This window comes from Nipponia nippon, unplaced genomic scaffold, assembly GCF_047370975.1.
Source record: "Nipponia nippon isolate SJK-2023a ecotype South Korea unplaced genomic scaffold, ASM4737097v1 scaffold_7, whole genome shotgun sequence".
NCBI classification, from domain to species: domain Eukaryota; kingdom Metazoa; phylum Chordata; class Aves; order Pelecaniformes; family Threskiornithidae; genus Nipponia; species Nipponia nippon.
The window spans coordinates 2,215,765-2,236,757 of NW_028262391.1; the positions used below are offsets into that span (position 1 = coordinate 2,215,765).

The window sequence follows — 20,993 nt, forward strand, 5'->3', positions numbered from 1 at the left end:
GCTTTGATGCTCAGGACTACGGGCTCTCAAACCTGCCGGTTTCTCAGGAACATGCATCCAAACTAGGTTAAAAATATAGCTGAGGATAGCTAATTAACTGCGCGGCCGTTAGCAGTCCGTGAGGATTCAACTCTCCTGTGAACTAAACATGTCAAGAATATGGCTGAGGTTCAACATCTTGGAAAGAAAGTGTTGATGAGCGAAGGACTGAAGAAATTAAGCTGTACGTTGTGAGAGGGATGAGAGTAAGAGCAGAAGGGTATTCCTGCAGGGAACAGTCCCAGAAGCCTGGCTGATTACACAGCACAAAATAAACTGAGGAGCTTTACATCAACGGAACTTCACAAAACTCGCCAAGCGGGATGTCAGGAGTTCAGTATTTATCAACAGAGCCGTGGGGACACTTGTACTTATAGCTAGCCTCATCATGGGAGCTGCAAAATAGACGCTTCCGAAAGCAGGCAGAGATAAACCCGGGCCATCTTTGGAAACTGTCCTCTTCTTTTTCCCTTCCATCAGCTCCAGACCGTCTGGAAACTGAGGTGACTGATTTTCGTCTTGCTTATGTGGCCGTACATCAGAAGCAAATTTAGCAAAGGCAAGAAGGTGATGTGGGTGTAGCGGGCTGGAATGCCTGAGAACCGTCTTTATTGTTATTATTAAGCTATAACGGCATGTGGGACTATAAATCAGCCCACCCTGCTGATAATGGAGCATAGGTAGCACTACACTGCCCGAACAGCCTGAGACTGGAAGGATTTCATGGCAACCCACACTCGTGAATGCCTGAGCTCCTCCTCTCTTAGGACGAGCCATGGCTCTTCCCTTCCCATCGATGCCGTGGCTGGGCCGCTAAAACCCCTCTGCTTTCTTCCCTGACATCCAGATCTTTGTCCCTGCCTGTGTTTTGCAGTGCTTCTCAGAGCAGACGGTCCATTCTGCAGACCTCTGGGCTTGTTAAATACAGCAGCTTTCCACAGGGGCAGCAAACACTGAGCAGAAGACTTTCCTGCAGAAAGCAAGCATAACGAAGCATAGTCCCCCTGAATTTATCCTGGATGTGGCCGGTTACCTTTACTCACTGTCCATAGGTTTGGGAGGATGAGAATCTTACTGCAGAGATGCACACTTCTGTTTGGTGCCATGAAAGACACTTCTGGCCTTATATTTCTCTCCCCATCCATCCATCATAGGGCGATTTCCTCTGTTTTGTTTTCTTGCTGGGAATCTTCCCATCCCTGCTGCGCACGGTGCTTCTTGCTCACGTTAACAGCATCAGGGATCTCACCTGGGGTATCCCAGTGTCAACAAACCACGAGGCTGAACTGACTGACAAAAGTCCCAGCAGCGGTAATCAAGCAGGTAGTGGGCTTACAGACACCCCTGCGTGGGGCAACGACCAGTGGGTGAGACGAGATGCCCGGCAGAGAGGGGTCCCTCGTCCTCAGCTTCCTGGGGCCACGGCTGCCCTGGGCCATGAAACCATCCATGACTTCTGACAGGGCCTCAGAAGCAGGGACCAGACCTGACACGTCTGGGTGTTAAAGAGAGGTCGTCTTGCAGCCTCCGTGGGGGCTGTAAGCAGATTGTCTTGGCTTCGTGGCCAGCAAAGAGGCCTCCGTTCGCCTGCTGCCTGCCTTTGCATCCTTCACTTCCAATGCCAGGGCACTGTTTTCCAACGGCAGCACTCTGTCAGGTCTTGGGGGAAGGGAGAACAGGTCTTTATCTTTAGCATCATAAAAAAAAGCTACAGAAAACAGCTTGAAGGGTGTCTAGCCCTCCCCCTCTCAGTCTACATGAGTAAACATCCTCGCTTAGGTGTGCCTTTTACCATATTAATAGCTACTTCCCTTTCCGTAATCACTGGGTTATTGCTAAAGAAATTGCAGCAATGTTAATAGCCAGTGACCCGCAAATTCAACACAACACCAAAGGTCACGGAGTTATCTCACGCAACGAACTTACTTTTGATGAACTGGTCCCATTCCCTGGAACATTTTTACAGTAATTTTAAGAGTCATAACATCTTATCATGTGCTGCTTCAACTTTTTGACATGCAGCTAAAAATAGCAAGCGCTGCCAAGCCTGGGAGAACAGCTTCAAGTTCTGATCTGAGCTGACAACCCCCAGCGTTTCAGGGCATGAGTGTTTTGATTTCAACACACCACAAAGCCAAGGTTAAACCTAGAAGTTTGGATACGAGTCCAGAGCAGGAAGGGGACAGGTAAAAAAACAGGTGCCTGCCTTCATCTTATTCCTATTTAAAGAACTGCAGCATCAAAAGCCTGGCAACTGATTTGAACACAGAGGCCAGCTCAAAATGATAAGCGATTATAAGCAGATGCTGCTCAGGCTTCGGTTGCTGTGCTGTTTGCTGTCTGCCACTCCGTCACCGCGCAGGTGTAGTCCCCCGTCTCGGGTCTTGCTCCCCCACCACGCAATGCAGAATACTGCTCGCTTGTCTCACCGGGGTGATAGGAGGACATATTAATCGCTTCGTTTTTGCCAAGCACTTTGAGACCTTTAGATGAAAGGTGCCATTATTACTATTATTGACCGCGGTGATTTGCCGGCTCTCTCCTAGTTCACCACCCTACTGGGAAGGCAGACACTCGGGGAGGTTTTGAGCTCAGAGGAAAGACAGGCGCTGAGCAGATGTGCGCCAGGCGGCCTGACAAGCGAGGGGCAGTGTGAATTCTGCGTCCCGTGGGGCCACAGAAGGCTGAGCCGGGGCTTGCAGCCCTCTGCCATGGCCTTTCCTGCGCTGCCCTGACTGCTCGGGTAAGGGAGAGGACCCCGAGCTTCTTGTAGATCCGGTTCCTGAGAAAATGTGGAAGTTTGGACCATTTTTGTTTGCATTTCCCTAACTCCCTTCCGACACACGCCTGCTCTTCTTCGATTTGGCCTGGCTAACCTCACGCGGTGGGTTGTTCCAGCCCCCCGGGATGCGGGGTGACTGCATGCGACGGGTGAGGAGGAGGCTCTGCCTTGTTTACGTTTCGAAGCATGAATGCTAGCTTGCGATCCTGTGGGCTGTTCCGGTTATCAGGCATGGCACTGCTCCGCTGGCAGCTCCCCCATCTCGAGCTGCAGCGAGCGCTGCGACGCGTTAGGTAATCCGCAGTGTGGGAAGGGTGAACACCCTGCCATTTACTGGTTATTTATACACCCAGATTGGCTTTCTCTGCCTGCCTATTTCCTTTTTTTTTTAAAGGAGATTGTGAAATTTCAAAAGGTCTCTTTTGAAACTGTTCTCTCTCCCCTTGCCTGGAGGTGGCCAAGGGCATTTTCTTCCCTAGCCCCCACCGTTCCCACCGAAGCCTCCAAGACAGATTGCTGTGCCAAAGCCACCGTGACACAGCACCTCCACCACCGGGACACGATGCGAAGGGAAGACCGGGGATGACCAGGAGGACCGCGGCCGCAGAGGGGCCAGGCAGCCCAGCCAGGGGAGAGCAGCACAGCGTTTGGGCATTCCGCAAGGGTTTACGAGCTAAGGCTGGAAAATCAATCCTTTCGCTAAGGCTTAAAGGCCCATTTTGAGATGGCGCGTGCTGTGAAACCCAGGTGGATAGCTGCCGATATTACTCGTTGGGCTCAGATCGGATCAGCACGTCTGCTGCTCCACCTCTCTCACCATCCGCTGTTAGATCTGATCTGTGCAGGCACCACGGATGGCAGTCATTAAATCCAGGGCAAGCTCATGTGTGATGTTTTGGGGTAATTCAATCCAAGCTTGTGTCGTGTTTGCTGGGCTGCAGACAGAAAAGACAATCATTACGTAGTCCTCTTCTTCTACCCATCTGTCCACCCTTTTTTTACAACAGGGATTTCTCTATCATTTCCCTCACAGAACATTATCACGCAAACACCGCAGGAGAAATAACGGCAGAGGGAAGTTTCAGACTGCCCTGGTCCCGCTGTTGGATGTGGGTTGGCTTACCAGGCTGCTCTTTGCCACAGGAGGCTCCTAGGCAAAACCAATAAAATGTAGAGGAAAATATTCTGCACTTGCACAAGGTCTTTTGTGCCAGGAGCTCTCAGCATCGTACCCACAACAATGAATCCTGCTTCGCAATGCTCCTTTGGGGCGGATTAGCACAATCACACGCTTTTTGGGTGGCTATGTTAGAGCCAGCGAAGGTCAAAATCATTAATTCCAGTATGTTCTGCTGCGTGATAACTGGATCAGCTCATCAGGGCACCTGATCCGTGGGTGGCGGGGTCCTTTTCCTGACTGTGAAGCTGCGGATGCTCAGGCGTTCCCTTAAGCTATTTCCCAGGTGCTGAAAAACACCAAGGATTCTGCAGGAGCTCGCGCAGCAGAAAGCGATTAGCAGGCTGAGTCGAGAAGCCGGAGAACCTGATAAATTCCCTATTTCTACTTACTTTCCCCCGAGGACCTACACAGCGGGAAAAGCGGCCTCCTGTGCGACTTTTCTGCCAACCGTGGCCCCACTGGAGGAGGACCTGTGTGCTGCTGTCCCCAGAGGGCATCGCTGAGACTCACAGAGCCCAAATTTGGGGTTGGACCAAGAACGCTGTGGGGACAATAAACAGGGGAATTTTGTGGATTTCACTGGTAACGCTATATCGAGCCTACAGGCACCCCCCTACAAGCACCCCTTGGGCCTCAGGCTCAGAGCTGCCTGCAAAGAGCAGCAGCCATCAAGGTTGTGCAGGCGTTGGGGCCGGGCCGGGAGCCGTATGGGCAGCGGAGGTTGGGGCTGGACCTCCTGATTCTCCTCCGCACCAGATGGCCCTTGTCCTTCTGCAGGGCCAGCAGCTTAGGAGTCATTACAATAAAATAAAGAAAAAATAAATGAACAAAATAAATGCATAAATAAACATGGAACCTCGCAATGCAAATTAAGGCCATATTGCAGGAGAAATTGAATCCAAAGAATGCAAACAGCCAAACAAAAAACCAAACAAACAAGCAACAAAAGAAAACCAATTATTTTTTGAGGGAGTCACAAATGAGTAAACAAAACAATGGATGCCTCTGGCCTCCAGCATCCGCGCACTGGCACTATCACGGCTCCCTGGGAGCAAGGCCTGGGCTTCCTTTTGGAGTCACTCCTGCCTCACCGGGATGCCCCTCTTCCCTGTGGCTTCTTCATCTCAGATTAAAATCATTTCATTGTGGCTTTGTCTGATGGGCCTGGCACCATTTTTTTTCGGTTAAAGCCATACATTAGACAAACTCCCAGAAGCACGAGGATTTTGTTTTTTGTTTTCCTTGTAGCATCTACTTTAGAAGAAATTAATTTCTCGACCCCCTCCTTGATTGGCCATGCAGTCTTAGAAGATTTCCCTGCATCGTTTGAAACCCAGAGTAGACGGTTGGTCTATTGTGAGAAACCACAGGGAGTTTTTAAGCTGTCGCATCGCAGTTACCAGCTTTAGCTTCACCAGGATGAAAATAGACAATAGCGAAAGGAAGGGGGTTCTGAAGATCTCCAGCTCGCTGTTTCCAATTAGGAAGCGACTTCGGCTCATTCCACCGCTGCAGCCAGTCTTCGTTAGTAGCACAAATTGTTTGAGTCCTGGCTCAGGCTCTGATTCAAGGAAACTTCCCTGTTCAGCAAAGCACTTCACCACATGCCCAGCTCCTGCTGAAGTCCGTGATGTTGACGCAGATGCTCCAAGAGGATCACAAACTTCTCAGCCTTCCCCGAACCGCAGTCCCCCAGCCTGCGGGACGGGGAGGGTGGAGGGAGGCCCCCGGTCCCCACCACACGGCCTTGGAGCTCGCTGGTATCACCACCGCGGCCACAAGGCCCGACTCTTGTCTCCTCGTACTTTGATCCAAGCTTAGTTTAAGCATAGGCCATCCCACCGCTTTCGGCACCTCGTTGCCCGCAAGGGCAGTATGGTCTGCGCCTATCTGACTGCGCATTGTAATGAACCAGCCAGTGGTAAATTTACTGTTTACCCCACTTCTTGGCTAATTTTACTGATTTTAGCCAGGGATTATTCAAGCTTTCTGGCCGAGTACTATTCCACGTCAGTGCAGGTGCAGGATCTGTCCCTCATTTATTGTCCTTCCTCGTTTATTGCCTTTGTTTCTCTTTTCACAGATTAATTACAAACATCTCACTCTGTGGAGTGAACTCCCACTGTATGGTGGTTGTGTGATCTCAGCGCCATGAATTATAGATGCCTGACATATCACACCAAGCTATTATGATTTTTTTTTCCACAAGCAAGCTATGAATTATGAAGAAGATCTATTAAATTTATAATATTCTCTGTCTTTGGTATAGGAATGGGAAGGCATGGCCTGATGATGCCTTTATATCGCCCTCCCCTCCCGCTCTGGGCTCGGGCAAGACAACACAAGTCGCGACACGGATATTTGGGAAAAATGGTTGATGTCGTAGAGATGTCGGGCCCGGAGTCCCTCCTGTTTGCTGTGGCAGCGTGTCTCAGGGGTTATCCGGGTTGCTGGGGGGCTGCCGCGGGCTCAGGACGCCCTGCGCGAGGGGCTGCGGGCGAGGCAGCCCTGCAGAAATGGCACCATCACCTGCAGCCTGCCTGCTCTGCCCTTGGCTTATCCTGTGGGAAGGCCGGCGGCACGGTGGGGTGTTTAAATGGAGGAGCGGAGGGAGGTTTTGACAGAGGACTGCGAACAGCGGAGGCCGCATGAGAAGAGGCTACGGGCACCCAGGGACAGGAGCAGCCGCCCTCAGCTGCCTCCCCTCAGCCATCTCATTTCCCCTCAGGGATCCCCCCTCGGCACCTCCCTGGAGCCATTTCCCCTCGGTGGCCTTCCCTCAACCCTTTCCCCTCACCCATTTCCCCTCAGGGGTCTCCCCTCAGCCGTGTCCCCCAGTCTCTCCCCTCAGCCATGTCCCCCCTGGTCTCTCTCTCCCCTCAGCCGTGTCCTCCAGGTCTCTCTCTCCCCTCAGCCACGTATACTCTGCGGGTATACTCTTCGCTGGGTAAAAAGCTGGCTGGATGGCTGAACCCAAAGAGTTGTGGTGAACGGAGTTAAATCCAGTTGGCCGCCAGTCACGAGCGGTGTTCCCCAGGGCTCAGTACTGGGGCCAGTTCTGTTTAGTATCTTTATCGATGATCTGGACGAGGGGATTGAGGGCACCCTCAGTCAGTTTGCAGGTGACACCCAGTTGGATGGAAGTGTCGATCTGCTGGAGGGTAGGAAGGCCCTGCACAGGGATCGATGGTCCAGGGCCGACTGTATGAGATTCAACAAGGCTCAGGGCCGGGTCCTGCACTTGGGGCACAACAACCCCAGGCACCGCTGCAGGCGTGGGGAGGAGCGGCTGGGAGCTGCCCGGCGGGAAAGGGCCTGGGGGTGCTGGTCGACAGCCAGCTGAACATGAGCCAGCAGTGTGCCCAGGTGGCCAAGGGGGCCAATGGCATCCTGGCTTGTATCAGGAATGGTGTGGCCAGCAGGAGCAGGGCAGGGATGGTCCCCCTGTGCTGGGCACTGGTGAGGCCGCCCCTCGAATGCTGTGCTCAGCGCTGGGCCCCTCACCCCAAGAAGGCCATGGAGGGGCTGGAGCGTGGCCAGAGCAGGGCAGCGAGGCTGGGGCAGGGGCTGGAGCCCAAGGCTGGGGAGGAGCGGCTGGGGGAGCTGGGGGGGCTCAGCCTGGAGAAGAGGAGGCTGAGGGGAGCCCTCATCGCTCTCTGCAACTGCCTGAAAGGAGGCTGGAGCCGGGGGGGTCGGTCTCTGCTCCCCAGGAACAAGCGATGGGACGAGAGGGAACGGCCTCAAGCTGCGCCAGGGCAGGGTTAGGTTGGGTATTAGGGAAAACTTCTTCATGGAAAGGGCTGTCAGGCCCTGGCCCAGGCTGCCCAGGGCAGGGGCTGAGTCCCCGTCCCTGGGGGGATTTAAAAGCCGTGTGGATGTGGTGCTTGGGGACATGGGTCAGTGGTGGCCTTGGCAGCGCTGGGTTAACGGCTGGACTCGATGATCTCAGGGGTCTTTTCCAACCTAAAGGACGCTGTGGTTCCGTGTCCCCCGCTCTTCCCCCTCAGCCCCTCAGGCGCGCTCCGCCGCGCTGCCCCGCCCCCGCCTCGCGCCTCCCGCCTCCCGCCCTCCCGCGCGGCGGCCCCGCCGGAGCCCCGCGCCGTGCCCGCGCGCGGCGGGTGATGTCAGCTCCCGACTCTCCCGTCTGAATGACTGAGCACCGCGCGCGGGGGGGGGGGGGGGGGGGGGGGGCCGCGCGCGCGGGGCCCGGCCAGGCGGAAATGGGCGCGCAGGCCGGGCGGGGGAGGGGCGGCGGAGGCGGGGCGGGCCCGGCCGCGACGTGAAATGGCGGCGGGCGGGCGGCCGGCGGCGGGCCTTCGCTGCGCCTCGGCGGGCCGGGGCCGCCCCAGCGGCCGGGGCCTTGCAGCCGGCGGCGGGCAGCCCCCTTCCGCTCTGGGACGGCGGGGCGGGGGAACGCTGCGGGCCCGGGGAGGCCCGGCTGGCCCCCTGCTGCGGCCGCAGCTGGCCCGTAGCGAACGGGTAGCGTCTGCGGGCCTGGGGAAGCCGCCTCCAGACCCGGCTGCCTGCGCCCGCCCCATGGCTGCTGTCGGTAACAAAGCAGGGCTTTTGGCCGGCATCGCGCAGTCATCACCAAGCTATAAATGGCCTTATGCTATCCCGAGTCTCCCGGCTGTGCCTACGACATGTCGATTTTCTTCTGGATTGCATCTCTACCGTACGGCCTCTTCCGTAGTCCTGCCCAGCTCCCGCTCCTGCCCACGCCGCCGATGTCTGCCCGGCAGCCCGCTTGCCGCAATATCCTTTTTCTCTTGCCCTGATGCGTCCAAGCCTGCTCCGCTCTGTCCAGAACGCAGCTGCACAGGTCGCCTTCCTTGGCCCGTCCTGTTGACCACGGCACCCCGGCACACCTCCCCCAGGTCACCTTTGTCGCGGCACCCCGGCACACCTCCCCCAGGTCACCTGCTTCACTGCAGCACCCTGGTACACTTCCCCCAGGTCACCTTGATTGCGGCACCCCGGCACACCTCCCCCAGGTCACCTGCTTGACCACCACACACGTCCGTGTCTTGTTCTCGCGGCCTGTTGTGCTGCCCGCACTGTCTCGTTCAGGATCAAACAATCTATCACCTACTTCTTCACTGTTCAGACAAGCCATTTCAAACTTTCTCATGTGTTTCCAACTTGGCTTTGCCATGAGGCTTACAATTTATTGCAGTGGTGAGGCTGCTGGGGTGCTGTGTGCCCTACTCGGCGGCGTTGCCTCATCACATTTTCCCATCTGCCTCCTCCCGTGCATTGCCTCCGGACTCATAGTTAGGTCGGAAGCTCCTTGCGATGAGGAGTTGTGTTTCTCATTGGGAGAGAGGCATGGAAAGGGTGTGCTGGGTGCGGGGCATGTTTCCCTGCTCAGCTTGGATCAAAGCAAAAGATGAAGCGAGAAACAGTCTCTGCCTCTAGCGCTTGGTCACTACCACCGGTATTTTTTCCTGCCCAGCAAGCTGTGGCTGGTGGCAGGAGCTGTGGGCAGCGCCGTGGCTTTGTCAGGCGCGGATGGATCTCGGTGTCAAGCTGAAGCTTCTCCCCCAACCCAAACCCACAGGATATAAATTTCTTGGGCCATTCAATGGGAGCTTCCCCGCCAACTCCACGTGAGGCAGGACTGGAGGCGGGGTGCCTGCCCTCGCGGTGGTGGGAATTGCCTGCACTGAGAGCAATTTGCCCTGTTGGTGGGGTGGAACAGGCGGCAGCGCAGTTCAGCGAGGGGCACGGGGAGAAGATGATGGCACTTAATTTTTAGGCTAGCCCGATGCTATCATTGCGAACAGCAGGCATCCATTCTGAGCATTTGGCCAATATTTATGGGATCAAATATCCGCTAATAGCAGGGAAGTTTAAATTGTGGGATACGGAAACACTCCGGAAGCAAATGCCCCAGTATTCATTTCTGCACACACGCAGAGTGATTAAAGCCCAGACTGTCATTTACCACCTGAAAGCTGGCTCTCGCAGGATAAAGCACAGGGAGGAATATCTGCAGCGTAGCCGAATCCTCTTGTCCGTGCCCAACAGGGAGGTAGGGGCTTTACCGGAGCATCCCGTGTGCGATGCCTCGGGGAGCTGCTGGAGCCAAACGAGACGGACACAACAAATGCCTTCTGGATATAATTGTTCACAGGCACAGCAGAAGGAAAGGAAGACTTTTATAAACAATTATCTATGCAAGCTGCAAGAGTAGCATTTGCACTAGCTCTCCAGGGCCCCGATAATACTCCCTGAGACATGCCGAGATGGATAGGATTTATAAACCGTGGATGGGTATTTCCTACGTTGCAGCTCTCTCGGCAGTATTATTCCATGAAGCTCTCTGCAGAAGACATATATGTTCATCAAAACATTTTATAGCCCTGTTGTGCTGGGATTAATACCAGACAAGAAAGTCCAGACCACGTGTACTTTGTTCTTCCCAGCACATTTCTGAGTCCACAAATAGAAAGGAGCCTGTAGGAGCATATGACTATTAAGTCGGCTGAACATGAGCCAGCAGTGTGCCCAGGTGGCCAAGAAGGCCAATAGCATCCTGGCTTGTATCAGGAATGGTGTGGCCAGCAGGACTGGGAAAGGGATCGTCCCCCTGTGCTGGGCACTGGTGAGGCTGCCCCTCGAATGCTGTGCTCAGCGCTGGGCCCCTCACCCCAAGAAGGCCATGGAGGGGCTGGAGCGTGGCCAGAGCAGGGCAGCGAGGCTGGGGCAGGGGCTGGAGCCCAAGGCTGGGGAGGAGCGGCTGGGGGAGCTGGGGGGGCTCAGCCTGGAGAAGAGGAGGCTGAGGGGAGCCCTCATCGCTCTCTGCAACTGCCTGAAAGGAGGCTGGAGCCAGGGGGGGTGGGTCTCTTCTCCCCAGGAACAAGCGATGGGACGAGAGGGAACGGCCTCAAGCTGCGCCAGGGCAGGTTTGGGTTGGATATTAGGAAAAACTTCTTCCCGGAAAGGGCTGTCAGGCCCTGGCCCAGGCTGCCCGGGGCAGGGGCTGAGTCCCCATCCCTGGGGGTGTTTAAAAGCCGTGTGGATGTGGTGCTTGGGGACATGGGTCAGTGGTGGCCTTGGCAGTGCTGGGTTAACGGTTGGACTTGATGATCTCAAAGGGCTTTTCCAACATAAACAATTCTATGATTCTAAGTAACTAATATTCTTGCAACTTGATGCAATTTTGGCATTTCATACACAGTTTTCGCAATAATTTACAGGTGATGCATTTCTTCAGAAGCAGGCAGCAGTTACGTACGCTTCCAAAGACTGTCTCAATCTATAGATGTACAGATATAAATAATATTCCTTGGTAAATAAAAGCTATTAGTCAGTGTCGCACGCAACATTATGCAGAAAGTCACGGGTTGAACCCAGTGAATGGTTTTCCATCACTCAAAACGTGTTGCGCGTTGCCCTGCCATGGGTGCGTATCTAATAAGGTATCATCACACCTCCTCGCCGCAGTGGCATTGTGTAAAACCCTACAAACACCCACGCCGTCCTCACCCCTGAGGTCCCCCGCACTGCCTACTCTCACTCTCCTCCTCTTTTAGGACTGTGATCTTTAGGAACATGTTTGTAGACGCTGCTTAGTAGTGATCATAGAGCGCCTTCAAGTAGCAGAGAAGGATGTGAGTTGACCAGAACATTCCTGGAAGTGGCCGTCAGTTGGATGAAACTACCAAGGGCAGAGATGAGTTCTCCATTTTGGTGCCTTCAAATGGGGCTGTACATGCCTCTCTGAAAGGAACCGACTACCCAGCGCAACACAGTACAGGGAGCTTACTGGACAGCACTGTGACTGGAGGGAACTGAAGGAGATGCGACATGCAGGAGGTCAGAGTAGAAACCCACCTGCCCTTGCGGTCCCAAGCTCCGGGGAGAGAGGTGATGACAGCAAGATATCAGCCCCAGTTGCAGCTACTGACACTGAACCAGTCCACCTCATTTTTGAAACAACTACTCTATTATACTCATGACAGCTTGTTTTGTTGAAAATGCCAGGATCTATTTCATGAATAACGTGTATGAAGACTGTAGAGTCAGAAGCTTTCTCAACAGAGAAAGACTGATTCAGCTTTAACAGGGTAGTATGGACGCATTTTGACTTACACCACCGTGAGAACGCGCAGGGCCATCTCCAGAGATCCCATTCCCCTTCTGTAAGATAGGGGAATCCAATATTATCCACGCACAGAACGCGTTCATGCGGAGCGAGCTGCAGGATGGGTTTAGCACAGCAGAGCCTTCTCTCTTCAATGTGACGACGAAATCTTCTTCCACGCCTTGAACAACCCCGTCAATGTCTGCTCTCAGCTCCACCGCTGTATGGCCGGAGTGCGCAGAGCCCTTCCATCTGCCTACGGGAACCTGTAGAACCTTTAGGCCGTGCCCTGTTTTAATGGAGTCGGCATTTGAGGCAACCGAGGACGCACAAGCTGCGCCTGTCGCGACTGCAGCCCCCTTCCCGGGCAGGAGCGCTGTCAGACGAGCACCTTGCAGGGAAGCTCTTCAAAAGGGAACTGAACATGTTGTTTTCTTTTACATTAGGCTTAGAATTTTAGGTCTAATGTTTGGTTTGGAAGCTCAAAGCCATGCTCGAGCCCACAGCTGCCAGCTCCAGAGCAGGCAGTGGTGTAATAGTCATTTAATTCCTCTGTACTGTAATCTGATGGTGGGATGTGCTCCCAAGCTGCTTTTAGGTCTGACTGGGGAACGAAATCAATCACAGAATGCACATTACAAGAAAAGCGCTGTTGGTGTCAATTACCTAAGCTCTGCGAACGTAACTCTTCTAATTTCCTGTTAAATCAGTAATGTTACCAATCTCAGTCTATTATTTTAATTAGGACTGTGACTGCAGTTGCTAGGAGCCGAGCGAGCGCAGACAAATGCGAATGTGTAATTAGTCCCACAAACGAGTGGCAAGTTGAATCTGTCAACATCATGGATAGTTACAACATGGGGTGCAGCAGGAGGCCAAGTGATTTGGGCCAGATTCTGATCTCACTGGCCTCGGCGCCAGCCCAGGCGACTCCGCCGCGGTCAGAATTACCCCAGATGTGAGCTGGGGTTAGGGAATCTGGATCTGACCCCCGGTCATCACAGTTTCTTGGAGCTTCACCCTGGGTTATTTTTAAAATGTCTGATGTCCCATCTTGTTTCATTAATTTTTTTTTTTCTTTTTTCTGTAATGCTTCCTCACAGCCAGTTCTCCCGCAGCGAACGCTCAGTCAGGTTTGCTGAACGTGGGTGTTCCCAGCGCCAGTCAGCATCGGATTCCAGCCCTCCCCGGGGGACCGGAGCTCCTGGGGTGGGTATGGAAATGCTTGGCTCCTTCCTCTCCCTTCCTAGCCGTGAAAGAAACCTCTCAGCTTCTGTCACATCTGACTGCCTCACGCATCCCAAGAACAGCCTGCGCATTGACAAGGGAGGCAGGCGTACCGACAGCAGAGCAGCATTAGCTACCAACCTCGCCGAAAAAAAAATAAGCCGAGGACAGAATCCCTGGCTAAATATAGAGCTGAACTGGGAGAGAAAACAATGTGGCAATGCAGCTCCATCAAAATTAAGAATGAAAATCTTAAGCTGCTGCTGGTCGATGACCCCAGGCTGCTCACTGCGGGCACAGTACGCCCGAAGGTCCAGCCTGCCCCTGGGACCTAGCGCAGAAGGGCACAGGAGGGAGAGCGCTGCTTTTATTAGCGCTTGGCTATCGGTCAGCAGTCCCCGCTCCACAAATAAACGAATGGGCTGGGTGCGTGTCATCCCAGTTCACGTGTTACAGAAATAACGCTGGACTGGAACCAGAGTTAACACAGCTGAGATCGGGGATGCAGCTGATTTTGAGAGAGGGAGGATGGCAGAGGCTAGTTAGGCTATACCTGCCATTGGACACAAACCTGATTTACAGCTCAATCCATCTTCTACGCTCTAATGTCCCTGCTTTAGTAGGTCACTCTTCCACTCCACAAGGTACTTCTTTTGGAACAAATAGACTAGGAAAAAGTCAAGGGTTTAATGTGTATTAGATGGACTGATTCAGTCACCTTTCCAAGACAAAAATATTACAGAAATAGTATGATGAAGAGAGAGAGTACCTTGAGGTTTTTACGTGAAGGTTATTCATAGGGGACCTGAGGACCATGGAGTGATACTGTGGCAACGTGACCATTGCAATGCTGTAGGTCCCGGTACCTCATTTGGGGCTGGCTATGGCTTCATGTTCTCACTCGTGGCTTGGTTGGGTTGGGTTTTTTCCTCCTCTCTCGTGGTTTTTAAGCAGAGGTTATGGCACCATTACTGGATGCATTAACCTTTGAGCCCGGTTCCTCAGTGACGGAGCCTCTGCCATTGCCTTGTAACAGCCACTGCGATTTTGCAGAGGGTGCCTTACCCGAGCCATTGTTTTCTTCCCACTTACTTTTCTTTAGTCCTACAGGAAATAACGTTAACCAAAACCATATTGCATATGTGATATATATAATAATAATCCGTTGTTGCTGTCATCGATGGGTTTTCAGCCTTCAGCCCTAGCCCAAAGCACGTGGGTCCTTGTGACAGAAAAGCCAGCAGTCCGCCGGCTGAGCAGGGAGCAGAGGAAGGAACCGAGGATCACCACGCATGATGATCCGGCGCCTGGTCCCTCCCAGAGAGAGCCCCGGACGGGGCGGCTGTCACCGCAGGCCTGTGCTCGGCCCCCGAGTTGTTGCAAGTCAACATACTTGCAGCCTGGATCAAAGAGCCCAGCTCCCTGCTGCCTACACTCCCCACGAGACGCCTCTTTTGTGCAGAAAGCCCTTGTCTGTAGAGAATCGCCATCCCCACGCTCTTCTGGCCTGAACGCGGCACGGACGCTGCGGGAGCTGCAGCCGGCGGCGTGCTGCAGCACGGCACGCGCGCCGGTGATCCCTTACTCCAGCGTCCCGCAGGAGGGGAGGTGTAAAGCAGCTGTACCGTCGCGGCTCTGGGCCAGCCGGGCAGGCTTCTTGAACCGCGTGCAGCCCGTTGAGGTGAACAATGGTCACCCGTGATTAAAGTCTGTGTGATGTCATCTATGTATAAAGACATCCATAGCCATACGATTGTGCAACTAGCCTGTAATGTGCATGTTAATAAGGCTATTAAGGTTTACAAATATTCTGCTCTTCCTTACAGTTTATAATTTAATTAATTGCCAGTTAATTGTCTTATTTCCCCCCTGTGATTGATGTCACTGAGTGGGATTAGGCAGCATCAGATGACAGAGGCAGGAGGAATGAATGCAGCATCCTATGACGGTATGAGAGGAGCTGTTTGTATGGACAAATCCTTTCCGACATGGATGAATACCTCAATTGAATACTCAGTATCACAGAGTATCAGCTCAATACATATTGTAATGGGATCATTAGTGGAGGTACCAGCTGTGTGAGGTTTGTATTCACAAGCCACGAGTAAGTAACGGGGAAATATCGGCTCCTTGGAAATGTCTGCCAAGCGTAAATCTTTCCCTTTTTACACGGCTGGTGCTCAGTTTACGTAAAATGGGAAAACATTCTCAAAGTGGGACTGCTCCAGCTACCCCTGAAGTCAGGCACGGCAAGGCAGCCCTTGGCTCCTCTGGCGGAGGAAGGGAACCTAAACGCAGCCCTATTCGGCAATATTATTCCATGGGGAAAACGTAAAGAGGAGGGTCTTCCATCAGCGTGCGCGAGGCAAGCAACAGCTCCGTCCCTAAAACAAGAGGCATCTTTATTTCTAAGCAGGGAAGGTGGGATGCCTGAGCAGACACTGTATCTCTCTCTCCCGGGAGCAAGATTTTGAGTCTCTCTCTCCAGGCTTGGTCGCACCCTGCCCACCCCCAGATGCACGTTTGTTTGACTGGTCCGTGCGTCAAAGACGTCCAGACGCGCCGGGAGCATCACTCCTTCAGGTGCCGTTACGCGCGTGGACCGGTGCAACTCGTAACCACGTCGGCCGAGTGGGTCGCTGAGCCTGGGGCTGGCACTCTGCAGAGGAGAAACCTGGAGACGCTGCAGGAAGTGCTTCAGGGATTTTCCTTCCCCTGTGTCATTCTGGGTGACCAAAGGCAACTGGCGCTGGATGGGAAAGGCACGCCTTTAGCTCCCAAAGCCTGCAGCGGTGCCAAGCAAGGAGATCCAGGATAAACGAAAACCCAGTCTCAATGCGACTTTTGACCGGACTTTGATCACGTTTCAGCAGAATAAACCTGGCGCAATACCAGAGGCTGTGGCGTGAGCGGGATCAGACTGTGAAACTGGGCTGAGCAGCAAATAACCTGTACGTTCCCGTCCGGGCGGGTGTACGACGTGTTTGAACCCCTGCATAAATTGGCACGCACTAACTAGGTTATTTCTGAGGCTGTAATCAGAACGACGAGTCGGCCAAACCGCATCTGTCTCTTTTAATTCATACCTTCCATTCTGGGGACTTAGCCTTTAGAAACAGCTATCGGTGATTACATAAAAGAGATTAGCTAACATTTCTGCATAAATCAAGGCCAGCGCAAGATGTTTCCTACGTGCGTTGCGAAACCCGGGACTCTGGGAGGACAAGTTCCTCCTCGGGGAGCGAGGCTGCCCTCCCCCAGCGTGGCGGGCGCTGCGGCAGCTCGGTGGGGCCGAGGGCGAAACCGTCCTGCTTCTCAAAACGGCCTTTCAGAAAGAAAAACCTCTCGAAGAAAACGTGTGCGTGGTGGGGAATGGCCTGCCCCGGGTTTGTCTGGTGGGTTTTTTTTTTCAGGAGAGCAGATTTTTCTAGCCAAGATACATGATGGAAACAATGAAAGAAAGGAAGGATCAGGAGAAAACCTTGTTGTAAACCAGATTTCCATGTGTGAATGCAAATGAATCTCGCTGTTAAAAGAAGAGCCAAACCAGAACGTGTTACATTTACTCTTTTAGCGCAGTTGCTAACAAAATATCTTGATGTGAACACTGTTGCATGACTCAACAAATCTTCTTCTTTGTTTCTTTTTTCATTTCGAGGCACTTTCATCATTTTTCCGCTGTTTGTTGCTCTGTTAACATGAGGGGTGAGGTTGTCCCAGGGTCAGGGAGTTGGAATTTCCTTTCCAGGGTTGTCTTACTGCTCCTCTCCTTTTTTTCTTCCCTTTTTTTGCTGCAGGTCAGAGCAGATCTATAATGAGGTTGGTGGGTGAAGGCTGAGCCCTGCTCTCCCGTTCGATCTGCCCCGCGTAGTGCCAGTCCCCTGACGGGAGAGCACCTGACTCGGCCTTGTCCTTCCACCCCCTCATCAATACGTCTGCATCCCAGCTTCCCTAGTGAGTTTTTAAGCCAAAAATACCAAAAGCAGTCTCGAGTTTTTGATTCCTTCATTTTTGAGGAACTGAACTTGAGCCACTGCAGCTGAGTTTCAGCGCTGCTGAACACCAGTAGCTCCCATTAGCTGCTGAGTACTCATTGCTTCTTGAAATCAGGCCTGGAGTATCTCTTAATGGTATTTATTGCATAGAGTAGAATTGTGCTTCAAACCTGAGCAAGATCTGGGAGAAAGCGAAGAAAGGGAGATTCACAGTCCTTTCTTTTCAGCCGGGAAACTGAAATAAAGTGCAGTTTAAGGTCTGCCACTTAAATGTATGTTGGTTCCTCATGAAGAAACCAGCTACCCAAAGGCATTTAGTAATTTAAAAAGAAAAAACATACAAGGGTGCCCATTTCCTATTAAAATGTGCTGGAAATACATGCCCAGGAATGGATCTGAAATGAAGCTGGTTATCTTTCTTCATCCTTTGATCTCTAACATCTTTCAAAATCTGGCCTCCAAGTGATATGCCCAAGGATGCATGAAATCAAGTGCTGAATCTTTATCTCCTCCACTTGTGCGCCTCGGCCCTGCAATTCACAACGCAGATACGTTCCTCCTCGGGACTAGTCTTGAGTAACGGCAATCAACAAGATTAATCCCAGAAATAAAGATACCGGCCAGGCATTGGCGGGGCGGAGGGGAAGGAGTGGTCCCTGGGAAGCGGCCGCGCTCCGAACGACACGGCAGTGAGCGACTGCCCTGCGCAGACGCCCTCCCCATTTCCTCCCACCCAGGCTGCAGCTGCATCTGGCCCTCGATTCTCCCCAGATGTGTGATGAATTTAAAGACCTATCCCAGTCCTTGACCTGCCCTGAGGACCACAGAGCTAGTCATTCCTGAAATAACACCCATGGAGAATCGGAGACCTTTTCATGCTAGCAATACTGCAGGGAGGAGAGTTGGAGACACCAACCGCCTCTGTAGCGAAGGGAAAGCTGAAGTTTCCCCTCTGCTTTTTCGTGCATAACAGCATCTGTACGCCTCATTTCCATCTTCACAGCTCCTGCAATTTACATAATGAACATTTGCAAAGCCTGAGATCTGGGTTCACTTTGTATCACATTTACTGTAGATGACCTTCAGTGCATCATCAGAAAAGTTTCCCAGGCAATTTTCCCAAAGGGTACGAATGGGAAATGTAAGACCATCAGGAAAGGAGAAAAGGGAATAAAATCAGATTTCATCCATCATTCAAATTTATGTTTTCCCTTCTACAGGAGGACAGAAATATTTGAGTTTAAAAAAAAAGGAGTTTTGGCTTTAACAACTTGCTTCTTTAAAGCAAGTGTTGGTATAAGGTCCCTCAATAAAGTAACTTTAATTAGCTTTGCCTTCCTAGATGTGCAGAAAGAATATTTCCATAATAAAATGCATTTGAAGAAATGTTAAGTAGAGAAAAAAAAATAATTGGAGAGCCAGTTTGATTTGCATTCCTTCATAAGCAATGGCTGTAAAATGAGCTTATCCATTTTGGTCTCCTGATCAGGTAATGACTCTGACAAAGTCTGGTGGCAAATAACTGGCAGTCTCGGCAGAGATTCATGACGGAGGAGGAATCCTGACCGGGAGGGATAGGAACGGGACATCAGGGTGAGGACCAGCAGCTGATGCTACTTCTGCCTCTTCTGCAGGGGCCAGGTGCAGCTCTGATTGCTTCTCCTGGTACTGCTGCAGCAAGCACAAGGTGAGAAACCAGGAGCTCACCCATTTTTGCTTCCGACACCCGTCCTGAGCGAACTGTCCTTTCCAGCCCCCCTGCAAGTGCCAGCAGAGCTCTTTGGAGTCTGCATCTCGAATATTATACTGAGGTTTATGTTATACCGAAGTGGGGCAGCAGGAGAGAAACTTCTACAGGTGTTGGCTGGCTTCTGGATAAGCGCAACTCGGGGGTAATCTCTCATCTGAGGAGTGCCTGTGAGTTTACTTTTCTTTTCTTTTGCTGTTTGGGCTATCAAGCTGGTTATTGTGCGCTGAAGCAATGGAGGATGCTTTGAAAGAAGAGGTGTGTTTTGCAGCTGACTCAGGACTTCTGTTTGTATAGCAAATGAATTGGAAGCTGAAATACTGAGATTTATGCTGGTGATGAAGAAAGGATCTCATGTCAGCTGTCATAAGACTCTTCAGATAAAAATGGATCGTAAACCCACCGAGACAGGCATGCTGGAAATGCCTAAAGCAGATAAATCTGACACTGTTCCCATTGCTGTAGGCCAAGCATATAGGAAGTATTGCTGCACACAATGAGCTTGAGGAAGAACAAAAGCTTTTCAGAGTCCTTTGTTCTTTTAAAATAGTGCCCTCCTTTCAGGGCAGATCTGTGTATTTGTACGCTGTCGGGTAATTACAGTGTGACTGGTATTAGCTTGTACGTTCCTACCTCTTATGTGTTGCAAGAGGTTTATCCGTGTGTCCTGTGTGGCTTGATGCTACCGTTATAGGGTCCATGTATGGGTGAAAACTACAATCTGGGTGAATCTTCGCCAGCTTGTTTCTTTTAGTGTGGTCTGGCTCTTGCACTCTAGTCATTACCTTGGTCTATAGATAATTGTCAAATTTAAGTATTCAGAACCCAGGCTGCACGTTGCAACCTTTCTGCCTTGGGACCAAAAAGGAAAGGGGGGAGGTTGGGGGAGAGGAGGAACGTCTCTGGCCCAGAGGCCCCGTGAGGGACCTGCTGTCCGGGGTGGCTGCTGCGTCTGGCACAGCACACGGGATCGAAGCGGAGCGCCCGCATGTTGGATGAGGCCTTTGCTATAACGTTGTCCTGTGCCAAACATGGGTTCTCTGCAGCTCCCCTAGCCGTCGTCCCAAAACGACGTGAATCTGCCGTAGTCGCGGTTCAGGGCTGCCGGACCTTCCTTTTGGATTGGGAGGGTTTATGCTTTTAGTCCTCCCGCCTCCCCGGATGGCGGTCGCTGGAGAAGCGCCGCGCTGAAGTCGTGAACGACTGGTTCGTGTGGCTGCTTGGCAGCCGGGGAAGCTGTGCCGTGGGCTTAGGAATGTTTCCTCCTTTCATCCTGCCTTTTTTTTTTTTTTCCTGCTTCTTTTTTTTTTATGGTACCATATAGTGTTTAATAATTCAATATATACATAATCCAAAATAAACACACTAATTAACCTTTGTTTTGAGAAATTTAATTAGTTAATGCTTAGTCTGTGTTCGGATTCCAAACAGTTTGGAGTGGGAAAGGTGCCATGGGGAAAGCATGGCAAAATATGTTTAATGCTGAGCACCTTCAATTAGTTAAGTAGTAACGTGGGCTGGACCAATTTTAAAAAAAAAAAGTTATTATACAGGCATGTACATGCTAAAATATCTTCATGCAGCGTTCCCAAACTCCAGTCTTGCTGCGGAATGGTAAAATATATCCACACATAAAGCGACTGCATGGAGGAGGGAGCGCAGTGGCTTAGGGGCGATCCTGCTGCTTGCCAGGAACCCGCAAACCTCCCTGCCGGGGCTCGGGAGGTCCCGAAACCGCTGCTGGCGGTGCCGGCCCGCCCGGGCTGGGCGAAGCCGGAGGGCAAATCCTGCTCCACGTCCCAAATAAACGATGAGTTTTCTGAAAGGTCAAATGCTGTGCTCTGACTCGCTAGTACTAGTCATCCGCAGCCCAAATGCCTTCAAAATATATTACTGTAGGATAATAATTTTACCCAAATACTCAAGCTTTAATA

General features: G+C 52.2%; 1 protein-coding gene across 2 annotated transcripts; it reads left to right on the top strand.

The window, feature by feature from the left end:
* Positions 1-8,305: 8,305 nt before the first annotated feature.
* On the top strand, positions 8,306-20,300 carry LOC148050757 (uncharacterized). 2 transcript variants are annotated; one of them, XR_015700765.1, is made up of 5 exons: positions 8,306-8,878; positions 13,194-13,299; positions 14,510-17,271; positions 18,802-18,999; positions 19,272-20,300. XR_015700765.1 is itself a non-coding variant. In XM_087740668.1 (3 exons), exons 1-3 carry the CDS (start codon positions 8,538-8,540, stop codon positions 15,017-15,019), a joined length of 957 nt encoding a protein of 318 aa, XP_087596794.1. In that variant the 5' UTR covers positions 8,306-8,537; the 3' UTR covers positions 15,020-17,684. The 2 variants fall into 2 exon arrangements, 1 of the variants encoding a protein (XP_087596794.1); XM_087740668.1 differs by lacking the exons at positions 18,802-18,999; positions 19,272-20,300 and having other exon boundaries at positions 14,510-17,684.
* The last annotated feature ends 693 nt before the right edge of the window (positions 20,301-20,993 follow it).